The 26,838-nt window shown below is 43.3% G+C and overlaps 1 protein-coding gene across 1 annotated transcript in view; it reads right to left on the bottom strand.

Annotated features, from left to right (window-relative positions):
• ZBTB41 (zinc finger and BTB domain containing 41) overlaps window positions 1-26,838 on the bottom strand; it is a 160,227-nt gene that overhangs the window by 110,937 nt on the left and 22,452 nt on the right. The window contains exons 3-5 of the mRNA XM_069232127.1: window positions 18,537-18,744; window positions 9,170-9,239; window positions 2,170-2,317 (exon numbers count right to left, since the gene is read on the bottom strand). Coding sequence (XP_069088228.1) covers window positions 2,170-2,317; window positions 9,170-9,239; window positions 18,537-18,744 — 426 coding nt within the window. The remainder of the gene's footprint in view (window positions 1-2,169; window positions 2,318-9,169; window positions 9,240-18,536; window positions 18,745-26,838) is intronic.

Below are 26,838 nucleotides of genomic sequence, written 5' to 3'. Positions count from 1 at the left end.
GCAATGAGGGACTGGTGGACCACACTGGAGGACTCTAAATACACAGGAAGAAGGTGTCCCGACATGCACCGCAAGAGCTGGGGAGATGGTGGGAATACTATAATATACTTGTGCCTGCAATAAGCCAAATACCTGGCTCTACGGGAGCAGTGGCACGCACATTTATTCATAATATAGTGCTTAAAGGTTTGTTTTTCCTTTAATTTGTGTTCTCATTTTTATTTTTCATTGGATTTGCCGACATGTGCGCACCTGTATAAATGTAATACGAAACAAAATACCCTGGGTTCAGGAAGGCAACACATAAAATCATTCCTTTTGAATCGTACATGAGTTGTCTTGCTTTCCATTTCCTGTTCATGTGACAATGCTCTCAAATTAGATTCCACATTACGTAGGATCGGGGGGTTTCATAAACTGGCATCTCAAGTTTTAGGGTTCTCTGAAGTTTCTTAACCTTGTCAATACCTTTAAGGTTGATATCCCATGGCCAGGAACACGTGTACTGCCGGGATCCAGCATTTCACAGTAGCAATGGTCTCTGAGAATTACTACTGCACTGCTTCCTCACTACTGTTGCACTGCAGTTTTAGCTGGTCTGAGACATTGTTATCTCTCTTCTTTCAAATTTCCCCGTTCTTCATATTTGATGAAATGAACACATTTTCTGTACGCCTTCAGCTCGCAGTCAGTGACCTTGACAACGGGAGGAGTATTTTCAGACCTTTCTGATTATTTGACCAATTGCTAGCTCCTAGTTAACTAATGTTGGATATCACTATACTAATTACTTCACAATGTGTGACCGCAGGTCATGAAAAGGCCCCGCATCCATAAGGAATAAATTACCCACTTAAGATGTAAGCATACCTATGTGTGCATGAGATGCGCCATGAAGTGAATGATATACTGCACGTTTATTACAAATTATTCCACTATGACTGTGTCATTTCCTCCACACCATTTCTTTGCAGTGCTTTTTCTACCTTCATGAGTGCTACAAAGAATTGCTGTGCTGTGCTATCATCTCCTGCCTTCCTTGATACCTAACAGTAGTTGTTGCATTTTAGGAATTACAATGGTATTCCTGATGCCTTCTACCTGTGTTTTGTGTATGCTGTCTCGTATTTTACAGGTAGCATACCTTTTTCTTAAGTGTTATCTCTACAGGGAATACCACAATGACAATACAATTTTTGATTGTTTGAACCTGGAGGATTCTGGATGAGAGTTTGTAGCACTGAGGGATCTCAGTCCAGAGGAAGGACACGGATCCTGGTTGGGCCATAATGGAAAGCAGAAACAGGTCTACACGATGGGAGTCAGTCCTGTTATTTCGTTTTTCACATCCCACATTGAATTTCCCAGAATAAAGGGCAGCAGAAGGGCTTCACTATTAGGGATTTTTATTTTTTTTATCAGATCCCACACCTCATCGTCAGTGAGCTCACTGAGACCTCCGAAGTGCCCTGATGAGCCCATCCGCTCCACAATATACTGTCGGGAAGATGTGACAAACCTATGATGAAGCATGACACCTGGGTAGGTGTGTGAGGGTCTGTCAAAAACTTTGAACAATATCCAAGGCATACACAATAGTGGATGGCTCTCTCTGAAAAGATAATTCCTTGATAACCTTCCCTTTGTTTGTCCCATGTAACCTTTGTTCTTTTAGTGTAATTTTTTAACAATCTTTATTTCCTTCTAAACTCTTACTTTCCATATGGTCACTTAGTACTGCATGTGAAGCTCCTCTTCTGCTTCCGGACATTTTTAATCCTGCTTACACTTACAGTTTGAAGTTTCCATATTCCAATTTCCCACTTGCGTAAAATAATTCCCTCTGGTCATTGCTTTACCAGTATATTATTTTCAGTCCATCTATTAAAGTTCCATTTCCAACCCACTACTAGGGAGTTACTGGATATTGACAAATTGTGTGTATTGGGCGGCTTAACACACAATTCCGTACTGGGATGCATGATTAAATAGCCCACATGTCTTGGGGAGAATTACTTATATTATCAGTCACAATTATCACTTGGTATTTAGCTCAACATTTCAGTGAAACAGCACCATGCATTTTATCAAACCAAAATATCAATGTGAAAACTGAAAATGACACTCTCACATTTCAAATAATTCCCTGGAAAACAAAATCGGGCATACCAAGGTGTAATTTTTCTTGATGCTTCAGTCTTGCAAAGCGTGATCGGAAGTACTCTTCACAGTAGGTGCACTTGAATGGTTTATCTTGTGAATGAAGAATCATATGTTCTTTTAAGTGGGGTCTTCTTGTAAAGGATTTGTTACAAATCTAAAACAACAGACAACTGGTCAAAACTACCAAGAACAAGAAGAAATTATTCTGAAAAAAATAAATCTAAAGCAGAAAATAACAATGGATACATAAATTAACACATGATGCCTCATGTTTTTGCCATCTAGCAGACATCCAGCTCACATTAGGACTATTCAAGTTTCCACAAATTTCGCTTCTAAGTCTTCACTTTTTTATATTAGACTGGCGATTCTCTGTGTTGTGATGAAAGGTGCTAAAAAGACTGCTATTTTGTACAAACTGTGATCACTGGAGTTGACTTTCTAAGTTGGAATCACATGCCACGAAACTAAAACGGGTGGCAGTCATCAGTAGTATACACCTGCTAAAATGATCACAATTATCCTGAACACTTATCGTTTATATTTTCACAGTTAGGTCATGGTTCTCATCACCATACTATCTGATCTAAAAAATATTTAAATTTGTTCTGATTATTGAGTCTGCTATCACTTGGCTAGATGGCATAAACATGACATACTTTTGCATTAAAACAGTTACACCCATTTCTAATTCTTTAGCCAAGTTAACAATTTACATAACGCTGTATGTGGGGCATTACTTTAGTATTACCACCAATTCTATGATAAACAAGCCAAAGGGCATAGTGAGTTAAGCAATCATTTGTGTGTGACCTACAGATCACAAGGACTTTTCCTTGCAGGTCAAGTTTAGCTTGTCATCTTAATGAGCTCAACACATTGAGCACTATAAAATTAGTTAATATCTAAAACTTTTATTTGGGTATCGTTATTACTTTGGCATACAGTAATGTGGATGTGAGATGTAACAGTATTTGTACCATTAAAAACCTTATTTCGGATTGGAAATTCAGGTCACTAAGTGTGCGGGATTTAAAAGCTTCTGTGACACATAAACATTGGAAACATCAGTTGCTAAAGTGCAAGTTACAATTCATTCAACAGATGTAATTATATTTGTTTTTAACAACAATACTGTGACAGTGGACCGTCACTATAATTCGACCTTTTCTAGTGATATGATATGACTGACTTTTCCTGCCCATATAATATGGGATCGTAGTAATTGCTTAACCGTTTTGCTACATTTATCATATGGATCACACTTCACAACACTGGTGGCGCTGCTTCTCTATCTGGCATAATGGTGGTATCTTCGACACTTCCAAAAACAATCAGATTTGCACCCTCCTTTACCAGGATGGTGTTTGGTAATTTATACATTAATGATGAAGCTAGTCAGCATGCACTGACGCTACAAAGAACACAATAACAAGTATATTGCTTGATTTACCATGTAAAGTGATCTCTTCCTCTTGGGTGCATGTGCAGAGGGGAATGTCTGCCTATATTTATTCATGGTAAGCAAGGCTTTCATATTTTTACTAAAGTAGTGTACAATCTGCACATTTTATGTTGCCATAGCCCATTCATGTAAACTATATGATCTAAAGAGAATGGAAAGCTGTGAACTGCATTCTGTCACAAGTGCTGCTACTTTTTCCAAGCACCCGGTATCTGCTTCATTAGGAAAACACTAAAAACATCAATCTTCCACTAAATCCTTCCAAAGGTCAGACAAACAACCCATGTTTATGTAGTACTTGCATCTTATAATCTAGGACAGCCCCATCCAAAGGGTTCTGCACTTTACATCGTATGTATGGCATACCAACCTGTTCAATAAATCTAGAAGTGGGACTGAAATTTATTTCTGAAAAGACCAGTTCCTCATTTGCTGCTCATTTGCTCTCTAACCACTAGTTAGTCTCTCTCAGAAAGGGGGGACTTACTCAGTCAACTGTGCCATCTTTCAAGTGGAGTTTGATGCATTGTTTTTTCGAAATGTCTTTCTTGTTTTTTATAACTGCATAAAACAACGCCAGAGCAATTTCAGGAGAAACCAATACATTGTACGTATGGGAATCATTTGCTTTTGAAATATACAGCTTGCTATTGCAGCTCAGAAATGATCCAGTTCAGAATGTAGTATTCAAGTATGTTTTATGTTAAGTGTACCCAATGGCACATAAACTCAATTATGTGCTTCAGACATCACAAACATATGCTCAATTTGCACTGCTCTGTAAATTTTCCATTCAAGAACTACATACACTGAAATATGAGTAGAAGTTTGGTTATTGTCTTGCGAAGGACAAAGGGCCATATGTATGAAAACTGGGGTCTGCGAATCGCAAATAGCGATTTATAAGAAATCGCTATTTCCGAGTCGCAATTGGCCATGTAACAAATTTGCGATTTGGAATTAGTGATTTCTTAAAAATCGCTATTTGTGGTTTGCGAGGCCCATTTACCGAATTGCAATTTGCATTCTCGCAATTTGCGATTTTTTTGCGATTCGGTAAAAAATCGCAAATTGCGAGAAAGTTCGAGAATGCACACCTGGAGGAGCCCGATGACATCACCAGCAGGAAATGAGTCATCCCAGGCAGTTTCAGGTGCCACACCCAAACCAGCATCCTGAGAGAGAGCAGCCCAGCCACACCTGAGCCAGGATGGAGACCCCAGGAACATCACAGGAGAAGCAGGAGAGGAAGCGCAAGCTCAAGTTTAGTGAACAGGAGCTGGAGGTACTGACTGAAGAGGTTGTGAGGAGCCATGACCGCCTGTTTGGGAAATCTTCACTCCAGGTTCCTGAGAGCGAGAAAAGAAGGTTATGGCTGGACATCCAGGGAAAAATCTGCGCCATTGGAGTGGCACAGCGCTCCACAGGGGAGATTAAGAAAAGGTGGTACGACCTGCACTCCCGGGCAAAGGAGAGGGTGGCAAGGAGACTTGCGGAGGCCAGGGGCACAAGTGGCAGACCACCAACCGAACCACCATCCACACCACTGGAGGACCTGGTGGAATCCACACTCCTCCCTGAAGCTGTGACAGGGGTCACAGATATCGACACCTCCGGTCAACCGAGTACCAGCCAAGGTAAGTGCAATGTTGTTTGTGAACCCAATATGTGTATGCACAAAAGCCCCTTAGGAATTAGCATGTAATGTGAAGTAGTGTGTGAAGTAGTCCAGTCCACATCTTAGAAGCAGCACAACAATGCATTATGGGAGTTGCGTTTCACAAACTAGTACAGACAGTAGCATAACAATGTAATGAAGCATAGTGACACCCAAGGTAACACAACACACACAACACCATGTAGAGCAGTACCTGTACCTTTATTGCCATTTTCAGACAGATAATGTAACATACAGAACTGACATGCTGCATATTGTTGTTGCAGGTGGGCCAGGCCCAGCAGCCACACACAGTCCTTGTGTGGGGGAGACGGACACCCAGCAGCCCTCTAACACCAACACCAGTGGGTGCCTCCACATCTCCACTGTGTGCCGCAGGCCCAGGGCACTACCACTGCCAGACTTCAGCGGCGACTCGGATGTGCAGCAGGAAGGGCCAAGCACACCGTCTGCACCAGACAGGCGCAGCCAGATACTGGAGGGCAGGGGTCAGCCAGCACAACGCAGGAGTGCCACAGTGTCCCAGCAGCAACCTCATAAGGCAGGTGAGGGTACGTCCTTGTTCGGGGGCCTTGAGGCTGCTATGTTGCAGCAACAGCGCCTGCAAAACAAGCGCGTACTTAGTTTGGACCGGAACCTGAGAGTCCACAATAGACACATGATGGGCCTGCATCGGCAACTGGACGCACTGAACAGCAACATCACACAGCTGCGTGAGGGACAGGTGCAGGCTTCTGAGGACACTAGGGACCTTACTAGTGCAGTGCGTGACCTCTGCCAGGAGCTGCGCCATGAAAGGGTGGGCCGGCGCAGACATGAACACCGATTCAGGACAATGTTTGCAAGCTACTGCAGGTCCTCCAACAGGATGGTGAACTCCACAGCACTCATCGCCCGTCGTGCTGTGGCGGCACAAGTGGATGCTGCACACACCAGCAGGGACGTGGTCCAGGGCCTTGTGCACATCACTAATGTGATTGAACTTGTCATGGGACAGAGATCTGCCACTCCCAGTAAGGTAGCCTTGGGGGACACTGAGGACAGTTCTAGCCTCAGTAGTGTGGCCGTACCTGCAGCAGACACCATACGGCGCAGTGCCAGGCGCAGCACTGCCACTGAAGGTGACATTCAGGGTGCCAGTGAGTTAACTGGGCACCCGAGTGGTGTGCATGGGAGGAGAAAGTGACTCTTGCTGCATTAACACTGGTGTTGCCACTATGACGTAATAGTGCGTGACTCAGTTCTTTTGTTAATTTTAGTTTTTTCCATCACCTGTTTACTTCATTTATCACTCATTCATTACCTGACGTAAGGTAATACATTTCTATCACTACAGGTACAGTTGTCAGTGGATTTTTGTCATTCATACTCATGTCTGAAATGGTTGTGTGTGATGTCGGAACGCCTTTGCCTTCCCTCTGCTGCACTGGTCCTGTCTGCTGGCTGTAGAGGTGGTATGGGATCGTCATCCTCATCTGATTCACTGTCACTGATTTCTATAGGTATGCCCCTGGTTGTAGCTATATTGTGCAAGATTGCACAAGTAGCCACTATTCTACATGTGGTTTCTGGACTGTACTGTAGTGCCCCTCCACTTTTGTGGAGGCAACGGAAGCGACTCTTCAGCAGGCCAAATGTGCGCTCCACAACGTTGCGGGTTGCCCTGTGTGCTGCATTGTATCTCCGTTCTGCTGGTGTTGCGGGATTGAGGTAGGGCGTCATCATGTAGGTGCGCACTGCGTAGGCACTGTCTCCTGGAAGGGACAGAAAGTGTGATGAGTAACTCTGCCATCTGAAATGGGTTTGTCATCTATGCGCCAGTGTACAGAGTGACATTACCTAGTGGATATCCTTCACCAAACTCCCCAGCTAGCAGTCTTGTGTGAATGCCGCTGTGACGAAAGATGTAAGAATCATGTGTGCTCCCTGGGTACCTGGCCACGAGATCAGTTATGATATAGGAGGCATTGCATATCACCTGTATGTTCATTGAATGTTGGTATTTATGGTTTCGGTACACATACTCTGTGACTGATGGTGGACATATTGCCACATGTGTTTCATCTATAGCACCTAGGACGTGGGGGAACTGTGCTATCTGGTAAAACTCTATTTTTGTCTGCTGTATTTCCTGTGGGGAGTGGGGGAATCTGATGTACTGTTGGAGTTTGCTTAGCATGGCGTTGATAAATGCATTGAAAAATCTGGAGAGGGTACTCTGTGACACCCCCCCAGCCGCTGCTATGACCCCTTGATAGCTCCCTGAGGCGAGTAGGTGTAGGGAGCATAATACCTGCACATGGGTGGGTATGCTGTGAGTCCTTAGTGTTCTGCGCTGCAGTATGGGTTGTAGCTCAGCTATCAGATTAAGTATCATGGCTGAGTTCAACCTATACCTCTCAAATATTTCCTCCTCTGCCAGGTCAAATAGTGTAATGCGCACTCTGAAAATGCGCTCCTGTCTCCTCCTCCCTCTCCTCAAACCTGCCAAGATCCTCATCCTCCTCGCCATGACGTATAGTGCAGCCATTGTGGAAAAGAGTCTGAGGCATTCTGGGCCTCTTTATATAGGTTGCACCTGGTTACCACCTGGTTTCACTTGGTGGCATTTTGCATGTGCAAAATGCCATTCTGCGAAAAATCGCAAATTGCGATTTTTTGATGCATCTATTTGCGATTTGGATTTTGCGAATCGCATTTTGCACCTCGCAATTTCCTACTGGAAATACCGAATGGCAAAATGCGACTTGCAAAACCAGGTCGCACCGCAAAAAATCGCAAATTTAGCGATTTCTTATTTTTGGTCTGCGAATGCCTTTCATGCATCGCAGACCACGTTTTTGCACTAGCAAACGGCCGATTTTTGCAATTCGAACCGTTTGCGAGTGCAAAAACTTTTCATACATCTGGCCCTTAAAGTGCTCTGTAGAAATACCTTCTTAGAAATAAACTTGATAGAAAACCATTTTGTATCTAAAAGGCAACATATTAAATAGATTCTGCATTTATATATCAGGTCATCATGAATAAACTCTCACCAGTGGTTGCACTCTTTTGAAAATTAACAAAACAAACAAATCACATGACTCAAACTTACACATGGAGGTCTTCTTTGTAATGTATCAAGCTAATATTTGGCAAGGAACACTCAACAAAGGAGGTATAGCAATTCAGACACACGAGTATATGACCATCTGGTAAAGTCATGTAATGGTTTCATCTGTTTGGTTGCTTCTAAGTCTAGTTTTGCAAGTGGGTTCTATTCCTTTCGACATGATAGGACCTCACCTTATCAGTTTATAAAAAATAGTTATGTGCTGGACAAGGCAATAGGTTCTGAAAGGCTACACCCAGGATAAAGAGTGTGCCTGGATCGGTACTGTTGGCACTAACAAACACCAGAGGGATGTTGAAAAGGAGCAGTGCAGACTGAAGTACTGATGTTTCTTAGGAGCAGCAAAAAGGAAAAGAGGATGTTGGTAGCTCAGTAGTTGCCAGCATCTGTTTTGCTACTGCTTTAGTAAAGGCCTATGCCTGAACCCTTTCCAAGGAAAACATCAATTATGTATAAAAGACAGGTGCAATACCTGAAGGCAAGAAATACAAGGAAATATGGCAGCAGAGTTATAACATGCTAGAAAAGCAGGGCCAATTGTGCTAGAAGGGTGGTACCAGAACATTGGGTAGTGGCATCATTTCATTTGGTGTTGACTCCTAGGCAGCATTAGGATGTTCTTTACAGAAATTATGGTGAAGGCATGGAACAATTCAGCAGTAGTACTGGACCAGAATCAGCAGCCAAATTTTAAAAGCACAGAGTACTAGCGGTTTATCAAATGGAGGTAATGGAAGTGAGGTCTTACTTCACATGTCCAACCTTCACTCCTTCGTCTCTTGTTGACTAGAAACTCACCAACACCATCTGGATGAAATCTAAAGAGAATAAAACAGCATATTCAGAGCTCATGAGATGTGACTAATTTAAAGGAGCAGTATTAGCTTTTCACTTTCATTTATGAGACACCATCTTTAGTGTGCTTATACATCTGAAAGCCATTCTCTGTCCACCTCTCTGATATCATTTCAATCACTCATGTCACAACCCAATCACAACTCTCACAGGTCTCAGAGGTCCTGAATTGTTCTTTTTAAGATGCTAATTTTTACCTTTGTGGGTGATTTTGGTGGGAAGGATTCTGTTACTGATTTGCTAATTTAAACTTAGTGCCCTCTGGTCTGCCGCAGCAGCAGCTGATTGTGCAGGGAGGACTGTCAGGAAGTTTGCTCTTATTAGCTGTTATCTTTCCTGCTTACTTTCTGGTTGATTGGTGGTCTAGAGCTCATCTCAGCTGCACCTACTTTAGCTGGATGATAGCGTGGATGCGCTGCCTCTCACAGGTCCCGCATTTTACGTTTTAAAACCCTCATTTTATAACTTTGTGGGTTATTTTGGTGGGAGGAATTCTGTTTCTGTTTTGGTGATTTAAACTTAGTGCCTTCTGGTCCTGCGCAGCAGCAGCTGATTGTGCGGAGAGGGCTGTTAAGTAAATTATCCTGCTCACTTCCTGGCTGGTCGGCGGTCTCGCGCTCATCTCAGCTGTACCTACTTTAGCGGGATGATAGCACGCCACTGGTGCTCCAAAAGCAAGCTCATCTGCACCTGTACAAGCATGAATGTCACCAGGAGTCAGGACCCCTCCCTATCAGTCTTCAACTTCATTATCTAAGGTTAGTTTATGTTATTCTGCTACATCTTGCTTGAAATTGATAACAAATCTTCCAAATTCAGCTAGCCCGATGCATACCTGTTGCCTTTTTCCCTTTCACTTGTAGAACTTGCAGGCTTTCCTTTTTATTCTGTACCATTAAGATTCCTTAGAGTTCTAGTTTCTCACAGGCAACTCCGAGCGAGCTGAATCCTAGTTCTTCAAATGACTCTTTATTTACTTCCCCTTAGTGGAGTGGGCTACACCCTTGATAACTACAACCCAGCACCAGTTCCCTGGTTATCTATTGTAACATAAATACCTTGGTGTCTGGCTGCCAGCGCGCTCGCCTCATCACCTGCACCTAAACACCTTGAAAGCGAGGATGGTGTCCCAACTTGCATCCATATAAGCCCCGTCTACGAAATTGCACAGCCCAACCTGGAGTCCACTCCTTAAGGTGATCAAGGCAGTTTCTAACCTCCCTGGCATATGGTCTGGAAATTTACCCTGGCAAGTTTGACAACTTCCTGAACATCTCCCAGTGCAAAGTTTTCCACCTCACTCTCTGCCACGCAGTTCTTTGCCAGTGCGAATTAGACTGGAATTTTGGCTACAAGAGGAAGCATTGGTACAAGATAGGGCTCTCCTCAAATATGATTCTCTGCTACAACAGGCGCAACCAAATTTATTAAAGGCACTGAATTGGAAAGAAATTGGCATTAACTTCCCGGATGTCGCAAATACATGGCCAGAGAGCATTGTTTTGGCAGCAAAGCATGTGCAGGTAGGAGGCCTGTGGTAAAAAACCTTACCGCACAAACTCTTCAAGCAATTATTAAATAAACAAATTAAGCTGCTCTTGTGAAGTAAGGATAAGTTCAGACTACGATCTCATTCTTGGATGACTATCCCTTCCTACAAGGTTCTGGCAGCACAGCCGAATATGGCTACATTATTTTAAAAGTCTTTAAAAATAAAGGTGCTCCACGCCAGACTCTGCCCAATCCCTTCTTCGGATGCAACTCCGAAATGGCTTAAACCCTCAAACAGCGGGAGATGTAGGCTCTGCATATCCCCGGGAGGACCGCTTACATATTTTTTGTATATGTGCTGTACTGTTATCTTGGCAGAAACTGTATCTCAAAAATATCTTTAACATCAATGGTATTAGATCCTGCTGTCACGCAATTCTGTTTTGTCTTAAAGGGCTGACACTTCAACATATGGCATGCTGGGCCAAATTAGTTTTAAAAGTTGAACACCTTTCAAAGCATGTGCCAAACAACCAAAAAGGATGACCGTTCTCATCAGTGTTGTGCTGAAATCATATTGTGACACCCCTTTTAAAATGAGAAGCCAGCAGAGCACATTATTAAGCGTATCTGACGTATTCTTCTCAGTTGGACTCTTGAGCAGGTACAACAAACAGCAATTGACATGATGCAGACACTAAGGATGGTATGGAACAGGAGGGTCCTTTCTCTGCTCTCTGGCCCCATGACAATATACACTATGGAATTCGAACTGGGATGCCATTACAGCATCACTGGCTTATAATTGTCCTTGCTTTTAACAACTACTGTGGAAATTTATGGTACTTTTTAGAAGATAATTCCTTTTATCTTCTTTGCTGATTGCAGTGATTTTTATTAATTGTACAATAAATAAATAAACAACAAATAAAAAAATACTGTAACAGTAGGTCTCTACAAAGGCATGCAACTGAAGTCTGGGATCCTTTAACATCGGTATCCCCGGGCCTCTGTTTTCTCACAGAAACCTAGCTAAATTAAACTGCTCTTCCCTGCATTTCTTTGGCTTTGCACGGAAACTACCAACTTGTCAGATTGAATAGAGACTCCAGACCTGGCAGGGGGGTTGCAATTGCTTTTTGTAACTTCGTCAAGGTCCTAATTGTTGAATCTTTTATCACAGACTGGGTGGAAATGTGTAAATTTAGGTTATAGTTGGCAACAGGTTCTTGCTGGAAGGAAGCATTAATCTACCGCCCCAAAGGACCTAAGAAAGATTTTAATCATCTCTTGACTGAATGCATCGCTCCCCATATACTCTCCCCTAACAATTCTCTTTTGTTAGGAGATTTCAACTTTCATGGAGGATATCTCTAGACCAGAGGTGCTCTCACTTTTTGAAGATTTAGAAACATTACATCTTCACCAATGCATCTCAGTCCCCATGCATAGTGCTGGCCATACACTAGACTTGCTTTTCATGAATTCTCCACTCTTGGACAGACCATTATCTGATTACATTTCAGATCACTATTATTGACACATCAAAGCCGTCGACCACAGTAGGAAACAAGACCTTCAGGGTATGGAATAACATCTTGCTGGAAAAGTTTCCCAAGCCTGTCTCCTGAGAAGCGGTATTCCAAGACCTTGACATCAATGATGCCTTAAATAATTATCGTTCTGCTTTGACTATCGCATTTCACAAATTGTTTCCCTTTAAAACCTTTAAGCAGACTGCTTCAAGGCCTCACGGCTCTCCAATGAACTAAGCTTGTTGAAGGCTAGGTGAAAAAAATGGGAAAGACGCTGGCTTCATTAAAAAACTAAGTGACAAAGCAGTCTTTAAATCTGCCTAATCTGAATAGCATTCTCTCATCAGGAAGACTAGGAGGGATTTTACCTGAAGCCAAATTGCTGGCATGGGCAATTCCTCTAAGGAACTTTTCAAAGTACTCAATAACTTTGTTCACCCTCATGCTTGAATCAGATATTCCTGCTTCTCAAGACTTTTGCGACTCTTGCTGATGTCTTGAAAGCCAAAATTAACGCTATTTATAAAAATTTCAAATCGGTCGGGGGAGAGCAATTCCATTGTAATGTCATCACTTTGCAATGACTCTTCTCTGCTCTGCTATAGGTTTGAATTCCTTACTATAGATTTTAATCTTGCACTTCTGTCCAAAGCCAACCTGGCTCACCCGCGGGTGTCTGTCTTTGGGGGCCTTGACTTTCATGTCAGCAATCTTAGCACCAGCTATTTTACCTTTATTCAATTTCTCCCTCGATTCTGCTAAATTACCATCTGTTTGGAAGACAGCTCTAGTCTCTCCTATTCTTACAAAACCTAACCTGGAATCCAGAAACTTAACCAACTATCGTCCTATATCCCTTCTCCCTTTGTTACAGAAAATGCTAGAAAGCCATGTGAACAAATTACTCATGACATTTTTGGAGGATCATCCAAATTTGGATGCATCTCAATCTGGAATTAGAGCAGACTACAGCACAGAGACTGCACTGATTGCAGTTACTGATTCTATCCGGCTGCCACTGGATGCTGACACCCCTGCATGCTGGTGTTGCTGGATCTTTCTGCAGCTTTTGATACCATTTCTCATGCAATACTGCTCAGCAGATTGCATGAGATCACTGTCAGAGTACTGCCCTTCAATGGTTGGCTTTGAACTAATTTCTTATGCTGACAATACTCAGTTGATCATTACTTCAGGTCAGGATATTGACAGGGCCATCTGCTGTTTCAAAGATTGAATGAGGAGTATTGCAAGCTGGATGTCCAAGAACTGTCTTCAGCTGAATAGCAATAAAACAGAGGTTTTGATGTTTGGCAAAGTCCGACAACTGTGGTCTCATGATTGGTAGCCATTTGAACTGGGGTCTGCCCCTTGCCCTAGTCAATCGGCAAAACATCTTGGCTTTAAAACTGACCACAACCTGTCGCTGAAAAGCCATGTACATGTGGCTTCTGAGGAAAGTCTTCCCTTGACTTCCTTTTTCAGCTAGGAAAACGCTTGTTCAGGCACTGATAAATAACTGCCAAGACTACAGCTATGCTTTGCTTATGGCAGCAAACAACATCCTTTTGAACTGATGCAAAAAATGGCTACTCGGTTGGTGTGCAATCTTCCCGCAAGAGAAGTGTGAGAAGCCGCCTGCGGGTGCTAAGATGTTAACTGTGCACCTAGTACAATCTGCCTTGGCTCACTGATGTACAACCTTATTGATATTGGTGTAGCACCAGAGTGAAGGTCATAAACAGATAATTAATTCCAGCCAATGCACAGAAGGCATGTGTACAGACCTTATTTTATCACTTGTAAGATGTTTAGAGGAAACATTCATTTGATAAGGTTAGTTAAGGAAAAAAAGAGAGAGACTGATTGTTCCTTTTGGGTAGAAAGTGACTATTCTTCGGAAGGAAAAATAATGTTGTGCCAAAAGAATTGATGGGCGGTCTAGAGAACACACACTTCACAATTGTGTATGCTCTCAGTACAGTGAGTTGCTCATTACAGAAGCTGTAGTAATACCAAGAAGTAACAGGCTGGGAATTACTGACATTGAAGGCTTCGTTTTAGCACCCTACTTCCGCAGTATTAGCTCTCTATTCTGAGAATTGCAGTGAGAGATATGAGATATATATTTTCATTTTCCTGTAGCAGAAATAATGTGAAGATTGCATTTTTTCTTCCCTCACATTTTGTCAGCTCATTTACAAACCAGATGCAATCACAGTTCGGCAACCAAATTATATTTGTGCCCAGGTCTCATCACTACAGCCCTTAGAATGAGGGTTTTAGCAGAATGTTACTACAGAAAAGACTTGGTAGAACAATAAAGTGGCTATCTTCCTCTGCAAAAGTGGCGACCTTGCTTTTATGTAGAAGTTTGATCAGTTTTTCCTGGTATTAAAGTCTTTTGTTTCCAGGTTTTCTCTCAAGGATCCCACTCTTGTTGAATGGAGGGACGATCCTGTTGTCATATAGCAGTCTGGGGTTGCTTTGTAGAGCTAGATTAAACTGAGCAGTTACTTTGCTGCACAAGAACAGTAGGCTCTGCGGGTTATGCAGAGGAGCTTGAAAGTAACCTGCTGTTCATAGCTAGCCAGTATGAGGTGAGGGGAAGCAAAAGTGATTTTTGTTCTGCACTCTTCATAGCCAGAGGAAGTCCTACTCCTTGATTTTTGCCAGTCGAATCTCATACAACACTGATTTGCAACCTGTTACAGACCTAACAATGTCACAGAGTTGACAAAGTGTACACTGTGATACTAATCATAGTGCTTTAGCATGACCTTGATAAGCATGTGATATCAGAAGTATACATTTATCGTGACTTCATTTACTTGTGATTACAGACAAAAGTGTAGGATCAGAGGAGAGTTCTGGATGTCTTACGTTGGATGATGGAGTCAGTGGCAAATCAAATGATCATGGTCACTAGAAAGGTAATTGGTTTGAGTTTTAGCTTGCCAGACACTGTTTCCCTTTTGGAGCCCTGGATGGCTAGGTTGGTGACCCTCATCTATTCCTGGAGATGGGTGAGTGGGGTGGTAATATCCATGAAGTCTCCTCAATCTCCTCCTAAATGTAGTTTTAATTCTATTTAATGTTTTTTATACATGTGTATATTTTTCTCCTCATTCAACAAGTGCTTACATTTGTTCTTTACAATTGCTCTTGTAGATATTTACAAGCGGCTAATGAATCAGAGAGTTCATCCCTGCCATAATTGCTTAGCACATTATGTGAATATGCTTGTTTTAATAAGCAGGTATTATCAGGACTGAGGATTTCAAAGCATTTTTTTTTTTTTTTTAGATGTTGCAAATGTGGCACTGGGAGAAGAATAAAACAAAGAGTTACACTAAATGACACTGAATAATATGGAAACACATGTCCTTGAATCCACTTGACTAAATTCACAAGTAATCCTTCAAAAATAATTACCACACATATGAGCCAGAAAAAGGAAAAAGCCACAAAAGAAATATACGAACGAGGGAACCTGCCTGATTTGCTGTGTCAATCAGATGAGCTTTCAGTTATGCGAGGAGCTCCTGTCTTTATTTTTTCTTTGAGAGCACTTGTACAGCGCCATTATTAAGCAACATCTGACCTGCCGCATTTGAGAATGCACTGGGCTTCATAAAAAGTATGAGTAATAATATATAGCCTCTGAGAAAAACTTCTGAATTATGCAATGTGACCTGACATTATTTGCCCCTTCAACTACGGTGGGATATTACTATTTGGCTCCTCTTTTCATAACTAATGCCAAGCAGCATACACTGTCCGCAGTGGACGTGGTTTTCAATATTTCCAGCTAATTAGCGGTTTTCGTTTTGACCATTTGAGAACATTATTAGAATCCCAGTAGAAGTTTGTTTAAAATTCGCTTTGAACAAATAAAAGAAACATTAACTTGTCTTGAGGTGGAATGAATAATTACCCCAGGAAAACACGTCAACGATTCATTTTGTCACACCCTACTTACACTGAACATTTTTTTAAGATTAATTTCACATTGTTGTGTAGCCATTTTAGCAATAGTTTTATACACGTTATTTTAGCAAACTAGGCCTGCCGCTGTGCACTTTAACCTAGATATGTTTTATTTTAGCTTTGTTATATTGTTTTAACAGTAGCCACATTTTGGGTCTTGTTTTATTTTCTCTATCTGACCTATTCGCCTAGGTCAGCACTGCGTTCTTAAACAAGACATTTCTTTCACTCTGTGCTTTCTCAAGGCTGCAGTGAGATAGGTTCCCAGCAAAAGTGGTATGCTTTGTCTCCAATGTTCACAGAAACATATGTACTCTTACGTGGGGATCCTTTCTTGGAACATCAGCTGTGTATTATAAAAACACTACTTTGACCCATGTAAGTTAGAGGGCGATTCCAGCCAGATGACCATGACTGATTGCTGAGTGCTTTGCTCCAGCTGCTTATGTAGACTACAGCCCTCTTGCTCAGGTATGAGGGATAATGTCTTCCCAGGGGGAACCTGAAGGGCAGAATTAGAGCTTAACATGCTGTGCTCTAACATAGCCTATGTAGGAACTAACCTTCACAATCTTAGTGACACAATGGTAGCGTTATTTTTGTGTTTTACTCTCCTTGTCACAATTTTAATATTGTTGTGCTTCATCGTCCTAGTTATTACAATACATGCCTTATTATCTAAGATGCAGTTACTTCAATGAAACCTTATTGAACTATACTCTGCCTCTGACTGTCCTTGCATATGTGAGACTAATGTAACTGAGAAAAATGGGTGAGATCTGAGTGCCTTTGATTTCCCTGAGGAGTCATTTATGTCACGCGCCCGGTTGCCCAATCATCCCTGCTCTTGGGTGAAGATGAGGCACTGCTAGTTAGCCGGAACAAACCCGGATTAGGCCGACAGGTGTCACATGGTGCGGGATCAGACTCAGTCCCCTGCAATACAAGTGATTCTGCCGCACGAATCCAGTAGTCTCATTAGGATAATGAGAACCTACGCGACAACAGTAATCCAGTGATATTTTAATGATGTGCACTGGTCAAACAATGGATTAATTTGTCTTAATTTCTTATTTTATGGTTGTGTAGTATATTGCTATTTTTAAAATTTGTATGTGATAATTTTGAACAAATCACGTATATTTTAATCAGATTAAATTCTTATATATAACAAGCCACCTGGTATCCGGATTAGCTTTTTTCTGCCTCTTATGTGTGGTAGGGGTGTACTTGTGAATTTGGAATAAAAATCCCTTACCCTTGCTTTGAGGGGTTGCCCTCTCCTTTTCGGCATGAATCCACCAGGCCATACATCTCAAATCATACCCATTACAATTCTTTTCAACATGTCTACCTTGTAATGACCCAACAATATTTCTTGCCCATTTTTGTCACACACGGAAAAAGAGATACAGAGTGAAGTAATAATGTGCATGAAAATTCACGTGGGTCGAGAGGAGAATATGGAAACTCAATGTACATGGATCCACTTAGCCACTAAATCTCATCTCTTTTGCTCCTTCCCATGGGCAAGGATTTTTTTTTTTACAATTATACCTCACTTACACAGAACCACATTACTTTCTCACCTGAATTACCATTTGCCAGTTTGTTGGGAATCTGACACTCGGATCTCACACTTTAATACAGCTTTATTTAATGTTTATTCTGTAACTTTGCAAAGACCAAGTCTGGCCCTTACAGCTTCAGAGCATTGTAGCAGAAGGTGGAATAGTAAAATTAATCATACGAGGTGGAGTTAATTCAGAAATTAACACAGTATCAGAATTTAACATCAGCGAGGAAGAAGTGTATCCAAACACAGAGATACCCAGTAATAAAACATGAAAACAAGTGACATAATACGGCTAGTAAGTAAATGTTGATGGTATTCGGCGGCCCACTGAGGGTCATAAAAATGATCGGGAAGAAGGCATGGGTGAATCAGGAAACTAATGTTAACAACCACCATGAACTTATGTGACCACTAGTATCTGATTTATCTGACCTCTAGTAACTATTTTGTTTATTTCCCTGAAAATGGCTTTCCTGGACCCCTTTGCTGGACTACATAAGCCAATACACAGAAACTTTACCTGCTCAACAGTGAGCGACATTACAATTTTAAGCATGCACATTAAGTATTATTTAACCATTCCTTCTACATGCATGAGACTACAATTCCTCACATTTCAGAAAAATAATTACTAAAAAGCATAGTAGTTTGAAATTCGCTACACTTGCCTCTTCATGTGTTTTGCAAGAGTTTTCCTACTGGCATGCAATTTTCCGCAAAAGAGGCACTTGTGCTCCTTAATGTGAAATTTAGCATCACTGCTGTGTTTCTTTCTGTGAACCGTTAGGTTGGATTTTGTAGAATAGCGCTGATGGCAGAGATCACATTCAAATGGCTTCTCTCCAGTGTGAACACGAGTGTGGCTTTCATACTTCCCTAGAACATAAAATAATATTTGCCAATCAATATTTTAAAGATAATTGTATTATTAAGATATAAAATTAAGTGTGCTGTTTCGGCACGAATACCGAATCCCGTTTAACAATCACATTTTTTTAATCTACAGTAAAAACATGCAGGAATTGTGTCTTCCATTCCAGTTTGTATCTTCAGCTCAGATGTATCTCCCAAATTATATTTATTTCCATTATAAAAACAGGTTTTAGTTACCTGAAAAAACTGAAGAACAAGCATAATGCTTTTGCTTTATTTTATACAAAAACAATATTTAATGATTGCATGAAAAGCAGAGTCGTTGCTAAGTTTGAAAAATTGAGTTAAATGTTATTCAAGATATATATATAAAAAAAATCAACGATTAAGAGCATTTTGTGTGAGAACAAGCAGTGCCAAACCAGTAATCTCGGCTTTCCAGTGGAAAGACATGCAAATAAATTTGTGCTGAAATGTTTTAGAGGTTGTAATGGTGGTGTTTATAGCGGTGGCTGTAAAATGGTGCTGGGGATAATGATGGAGATCGTAATGGAGGTGGTAGTGGCAGTAGTAATGGCTCGCTCTTAAAACCTTACAAAAGTATGTATAAAGCCTACGCCAGTAACAAAGAATTACACAGAAGGGTTGCTTTCTCTATATCATGCATACATTAGATAAAGAACTGAACAGATTAAGAGTGTGAGTATTATAATGATATAAAAATAGTCCCTTGTATAATGTAATGCAAGCACTCCAAAGGAGGCGGAATGATAGCTCTGTATATATTTTAAAGCATTAGTAACAATTTGCCTTTCAGCAACCTGCGCTGTCAAGCCAAAACTAACAAGCATTGGTAAAGGCAATAGGTCTCGCCTATAAGACTTACGGGCTTTGCCAATGTTTTTAGCCAAGCTGTAAAACATTGCAGGCTGTGCGGTAAGGCAACATAAAAAAAGACAAGGGCACATTATTGTGTAGGCATGTGCATGCGTGCAACAGGTATGCACATGCCTACAAAAGGACAAAGGTTTTTTTTTTTCATTTACTGATGATCCGAGATGGATCTATAAATACACAAAAATAACGTGAAAAAACTCAAATCATAGTGCGAAATACTGAGTGGGTTGTAGGAGCAGGTGGGGGAGAGAAGCAATACATTAAGGGAGACTGCAAAGAGAACAACATGGAGCTTAAGGGAGAGAAGCACACGAGTGACAGTAACACAAGTGCGGGTGGGTGGAGAGAAGCAGATTGGTAAAATAAAGCACAGCAAGGAGAAAAGCACACGAGGAAGACAGCTGGAAAACACATGCACCCTCATGGGCTGCTCAAACAAAAGTAGTTCCCTAAGAGCTTTCAAGAGAAGCACAGAAAACAGACAATCAAAAATACAGAAAATAAGCTATGCTTTATGGGCGAGAAATACACAAGAGGGGGAGGCTGAAACAAGAAAAGATATGCTATAGAAAGCAAATAAATCAGTTTGACAGTAAAGTCAACCAGTGGGTTAGGCAACATGCCCTTGTATATCCTTGGTCTTTCTTTTTCTTTTTTTTTTTTTTTGAGTCCTCATATGTAACAAGAGACCACAGCGTGCACCAACATTGAACATAGCACTAGTGATCCAGTGTCACTAAAGGAACGAACGGCCCCCATCAGCCTTGGGGGAGGGGCAGCACTAGTCCGCTCCCATCCTCATAGCTGTTCGGTCTCGAGACGTAATCATTGGACTCTTAACAGAATCAGATCTCAGGAGTCAAAACGGGTGGAGTCTAATAAATTCACAGTATTCTAATGCCTGGAGAAGATGGTTCTACAGAAAACCAAAAAGGGTTCCCACATTCTAAGGCACCTATCCGAACCATTACTACAATCTAAGTCAGAGATTCTCTTCACTGCTAACAGCCAGACTCTATGAGTGGGGGGAGCTAGAGATCCACTTAATGCATATTTCCTGCCGGGCTATCAAAACCAAATAAAAAAAGAGATGCCTCAGAGGTCTCTCCAATCTATCTGGTAAACGCCTCTCAGCAGCCTCGTATAGCCCAAATACAACCATTGGTAGTGTTATCTCATTACGCCTATTTATAATAGACAGGATAGATTTGCCCACTTGTTCCCATGTATCCCTGGACACTGCCACCAAAGATGGATATCATCAGCTCCCTCTAAGTCACACTTCGAGCAGTTGCTCTTTCCTTGGATAGCTATTTTAGTAAACCTTTTGGGGGTCCAGTATGCCGGTATACAGTGAACAGGGGGTTCCGCCGCAAGGGGGCAGGTTTAACCACTGACCAAAGAATATTCATTGAGGCCCGCCAGTAATAAAGAAGGTCTAGGGCAGGAAAAACTAGATCCCATCCCTCTGTAGAGGGGGGAGAAGATGCATCTTCAGCTTGTGTGAGTACCCAGTACCACCTCCTTTTTACACTGTGGGCCAGTGATTTCCCTCTCCCAAGTCGTAGAACACCCGGCCTTCGGTTCCCCATGCGCCCAGGCTTTAATCTGCACATATTTAAATCAGGACAATTTAGCATTAGTTGCTTTGGACAGAGATTCCCAAGAACTAACAGAGCCCAAACTAGCTAGCTGTCCCCACTGCATATTCCTCCCTCTATCAGTGGCTTGGCTAGTACATCCTGGAGGCATACCGGGGTATCGGGAGAGTTCCAAATTGGGGCCAGTTCACTATAATACGGAATGCCCAGTCTTGTTTTTATTGCATACCAGATGCTGCAAGCATTATAGAGAACTTTTAGACTGACTTTTTTGTAGTATCTGGGGTGACCAAATTTATAAAGAAAATGTGTACCCTGGTCGCGGAAACACCCTGTCAGTGACTTAAGTCGAGGGGCTAAATTTTCCTTAGAGAGGAGTGCCCAATAAAAAAGCTGGAAATCTTGAAGTGCAATTCCCCCATCTAGCTTTTTCTTCCTCACTTTTTTCCAAGCTATTCTGTGGTTTTTATATGATCAGATAAAACTAACTAATTCACCCTGCAGTTTCCTTAGCCATTCAGTTTCGAAAGATAGTGGGATAGCATTAAAGATAAATGAGAATTTTGCCAGTAGCACCATTTTTATTAGATTTGTTCTGCCCAATATAGAAAGACGTAAATGTGATCATTGGATGAGTAACTTCTTAGTTTCCCTAAGGCGCTGCACAAAATTCACTTGGGCCATCTCTGCCAGGTTCTTGACCACTTTAACCCCTAAATATTGAATTTTGTCTCTCTCTAATGGGTTATCTCGCAGGCCATTCCAAGACATTAGTTCAGATTTATCTATATTAACTAAATATCCAAAGATCCCTCCAACGCTAGTAATAATTTCCCAGAGTGCCGGGAGAGCACATGGGGATTCGTGTATGTATCAGGAGGTCATCCGCATAGAAGGCTTCCTTCAGGGCCCAATCATGATACTGAAAAGGTATAATTCTTTGATCTGCCCTGATTCTCCTAACCAGTGGTTCAATGTAAAGATTAAAGAGGGGAGAGAGGACAGCTCTATCACGTACCCCGTTCAATCTTAAACTATGGGGATAGGATATCGTTAACCAGAACCTGAGCAGAGGGAACCTTATAGATAGTTTTGATTGTGTTAAGAAAGTTATCTCCCAAATTGTTGCGGTCCATAGCCGCCTGCAGAAAGTGGCAGTTCACTCTGTTGAACGCCTTGGCAATTGTTAATATAGTTAGAGGCATATGCATAATAGTTGCCAAATCAATTGCGGCAACCAAGTCATGGGTCAGGTCTCCTGAATATCAGTTTCTCATGAAATCATGAATCCTTTATGATTGATATGCACTAAGTCGCCAATCACATTATCCAGCCTCCTAGCCAGTATTTGAGCGAAGATTTTATAGTCGTCGTTAAGCAATGAAATGGGTCTATAAGACTCGCATCTTCTGGGGTCTTTCTGAGGCTTTAATATTAAGGTTATGATAGCTTCATTCCAAGAGGGAAGAGCCGGAAGGGAATCTAAAAAGATTGAATTCATCAGCTGTGTCAGAACAGGCGCAAGCTCTTCTCTCAAGAGTTTATATACTTCTGCCGATAAACCATCTGGACCAGACGCCTTCCCGTTTTTCAAGCCAATAATAACACTATCTACCTCACTAAGGAGGAAGCATTGATTAAGGCTCAAATTTTTAGCTGGTTCTAATCTGGGGAGTGTGTCCCCCCTTTAGCCAATTTTCAACTGACACCGCTGAGGACTCCGAGTCATCTCTGTATAGTCTAGAAAAAAACTTGACAAATTCTCCTACGATATCGTGGTCTTCTGGGGAGGTTCTGCCTGTTTCAGCTAGTATTATTTCTTTAATCTTATTTCTAACCTTGTCGGACCTCATCTTCCACGCTAATAACTTGCCACAGTCTTCGCCATATTCAAAATGCGCCAGTTTACTAGCTTCCCATTTGCTTTTCACAAATGATTCTAAAAAGACCTTGAGTGAATTTTGCACTTCCTGAATTTGGTGCTGTAAGTCTTTGTGCGTTGTTGCATCCTGAGAGGATCGACTTTGGGCTTACAAAGTGTGGAGTTTATCCTCAAGAGACTCTATTCTAGTTCTGGTTCTCTTAGTTCTGAAGGTGGCATAGCTAATCAATTTTCTGCAAATAAAAGCCTTATACGTTTCCCAGACCATGGCTATTGACACGGAACCTAAATTAATCTAAAAAAATTCCTTAGAGTCTCTTTTCAACATTAAGACGATCTCTTCTTCCCCCAAAAGAGAGCGATCCAATGTCCATCTAGTACGTTCACGAGAGTCAACAAGGTTTATAACCAGCTGAACAGCGGAATGGTCTGAGAGATGATTAGGCTGGTGGGAGATTCCCATTAAATTATTGCGAAGTTTTGCATCAGAAAAAAGTCAATTCTGGAAGCATGCCCAAGTTTCTTATTCTGGAAGGTAAACTCTTTAGTCTGTCCCATTCTGTTGTGCCAAGGATCAATCAAACCAAGATTTTCCATTATGTTATGCAAGCAAGTTGGGGGCGTGGCCACGGACTCATGGAGTGAGCCGCGCGGAAGAAGAGCCCTGATCGGGGGCCTCCGTCCTCAACCATCCTGAGGAGTCGGACCGACCCCCCTTGCGTCTCCCCCCTAAGATAGGGGGTTGAGAGGCTAGGAGCAGCCTGGCTGGGACCTGGGCCCCCCCCCAGACCCCAGAGCCGACCGCGGGAAAAACTCGGTGCGAGCCACCTGTCTCCAAAATGGTGGGCGCAACTCGAGCAACGAGGCCCTGAATACTAGGACCTTGGAGGCCGCCTGCTGAGGGACCCCCGGCGGTAGGGCTTGAGAGGTGAGAGCTGGGGTGGAATCCCTTGTGCGGCCCCCCACCCCCCCCAGACCTCCGAAGAGCCAGCGAAGAAGGGGAAGATCACACGGCCTGCCTGACCCTAAAATGGCGGCCGTGCTAGTGAATAAGATGGGCAAAACAAGCGCTACCTGGGAGTGAGGCAGACCCAGTGGAAGAGTACCAGGAGAGAAAGGCACCACCCTGCCCCCGACCGAGTTGCGGCTCCTGCCTTGGAGAGGGGTTGCCTGACTGGGCCCTTCGCCCCCTCCGCGCAAAGAGCGGCCTGGCCTGGTGGGACAGACCTGCGGAGTGGGGCCCCCCAACTATCGGACGCTCAAGCTGAGAGGAACGGGGGAGGAGAAGACAGAGAACCCCGAGACCTTCGAGGAGGGGGGCTGAGCCCGGCCTGTGCTCTGTGGGGACTAGGGAGAGACTTGGCTGCGTCCGCTGGGGAACCCGCGGCTGATCCTGCAGCAATGGGCAAAACCAACAAACGAAGAGAAATGGCACGGGTGACCGGGGGCCGTTCCGAGGATCCTGCCCTCCCTTACGAGTCCGCGGAACCAAGGGAGGACGCCGGGAACCCATCCTTGGAGGACATAATGGAGCACCAACGTCGCCTTGCTGAAAGAGTCACAACAACCAAAAAAACTGTTGCAGAAATAAGACCAGAGTTGAAGCTAACCGATGACCGAATGGCGGCCCTCGAGAAACAAGTGGACACCCTAGTGGCCCGTGCCAAAGATGCGGAAAACAGATCCCGGAAAAATAACATCCGGATAGTTGGGCTTCCTGAATCAATCGAACAGCAGAACCTATCGGAATATCTGAAAAAGTGGATCCGGGAGGAAGTAGCTCCGGAGGGCCTCACAAGATTCTACATGTTTGAAAGAGCTCACAGAGTGCCGGCGAGGAAACCCCCTCGGGGAACACCTCCTAGACCAATAGTAGCCAGGTTATTACACTTCAAAGATCGCAACCATATATTAGCCCAAGCTAGGAAAGCTGGAGAACTGAAAATAGAAAATGCACAGGTACGAATATTCCCGGATTTCTCACGTGAGGTCCAGCGTCAAAGGGCATCCTACGTGGAAATCAAAAGACAGCTACGCACCTTAAACATACAGTACGCAATGCTATTCCCGTCCACGCTCCGAGTAGCGAAGGACGGAGGAACTAAATTCTTCCGGACGCCCCAGGAAGCCAGGGACTGGCTAGATCTCCGAGAGGGCCCGACACGCGACGGGCCCACTAGGGAGCAGGGCACAGAACTGGGCGGCCCAAATACCGAGGCGAAAGAAAACGGCACCCACAGCGGAGGACATCAGAGCGGAAAGGCAGAGAGCAACAGTGGCAGTCGCAGCCCTGAGCGGAGGAGAGTCAAGCCCAAGACCCCTGGGGCCGTGCGGTGAGAACAGGGGGTCCAACACCGACGCGGGTTCGGAGGACTCGGCAGCCCGAGCATTGAGATGCCAGTGGTGACATCGGCACCTCTGAGGACACCATATGAACACACCTCAGGACCTAATCACGAGAATATGAATAAAGGCTCTGGGGAATGGCCCTTTCACGCCCTGGCACCTAACGTAGACCAGGGCGCCTTCCTAGAGCACTTGTTGAATGTCCTGGCCCCTTACATGATTGGATCTGTTCTGATAGGGGGGACTTTAATTGCATAGCTGTCCCCGATCTGGACAGATCGCATCCCCCGCTGAGAGACTCTGTGGTGCACACCCTAGCTAAGACGTTCTCTGAGTGGCAAGCAAGATGGCAGCTGCTGGACTCCTGGAGAACCCTCAACCCATGAGCCCAAGAATATTCCTTCTACTCTGCAGTACATGACCTACACGTAAGGCTCGACAGTTTTCTAAGCACACCAGATATACACGTCCAAATACGTAGTATAGAATACCTAGGGAGGGCCCTCTCAGACCATTGCCCCGTGCTGATGCACATAACATGGACAAGGGCTATCACTAGCATTCCGACATGGCGACTTAAGCCAGACTCACTCGAAGACTCGGCTTACCGTAACCAAATTAGAGAGCACATCACGCAATACTTTGAGAATAATGAGCCAACAGCACCATCCCCCCACACACTTTGGGAGGCATTTAAAGTGGTGATACGCGGGCGTTGTATTGCTGAGTCCACGGGGGTCAGGAAGACCCTGTTAAGGGAAGTAGAGAGAGCTGAGGACGAACTACGTAGACTGGAAAAACAGGTCCCCGGAGCCCTCTGGCTATGAGATGAGCTCAGAGCAACCAGGGAGCTAGTAGCCGAAAATACAGAGAAACTTTGTTGTTTCGATTACAAACAATATATGGCCAGGGCCCATGCGGAGAGAGACAAAGCAGGATCCCTCCTGCCGTGGATCATTAATTCGGCCCGCCGGGGGTCCCTTATTACGGAAATTAGAGAGCAGGGAGACGGTAGGCTCTACCGGCAAGATGATGCCACTTTTTCGAGTACTACACCACTTTGTATGCTAGCACTTTAGGAGGAGAGGGGGAAGAGTGGGGAACCTTTCTAGATGCACTCCCATGCTCCACTGTAAGCGAATAGAAGAGAGAGGAACTGGGGGGTGAAATAACTGCCCTGGAAATTAGTGCGGCCATAAGAGGTCTAGCCTGGGGTAAAATGCCTGGGACAGATGGCCTACCGGCTGAGTTCTATGCCACATATGAACGAGAACTGACCTCCAGACTAGAGCGGTTATTTAACGCAGCGCGGACAGCGGAATGCCTACCACGGTCCACCGGGGAGGCTTTGATCATCCCTCTACTAAAGCC

The sequence above is a fragment of the Pleurodeles waltl genome, chromosome 4_2 (assembly GCF_031143425.1).
Source record: "Pleurodeles waltl isolate 20211129_DDA chromosome 4_2, aPleWal1.hap1.20221129, whole genome shotgun sequence".
Lineage (NCBI taxonomy): Eukaryota > Metazoa > Chordata > Amphibia > Caudata > Salamandridae > Pleurodeles > Pleurodeles waltl.
This window is presented reverse-complemented; position numbering and strand designations above follow the sequence as displayed.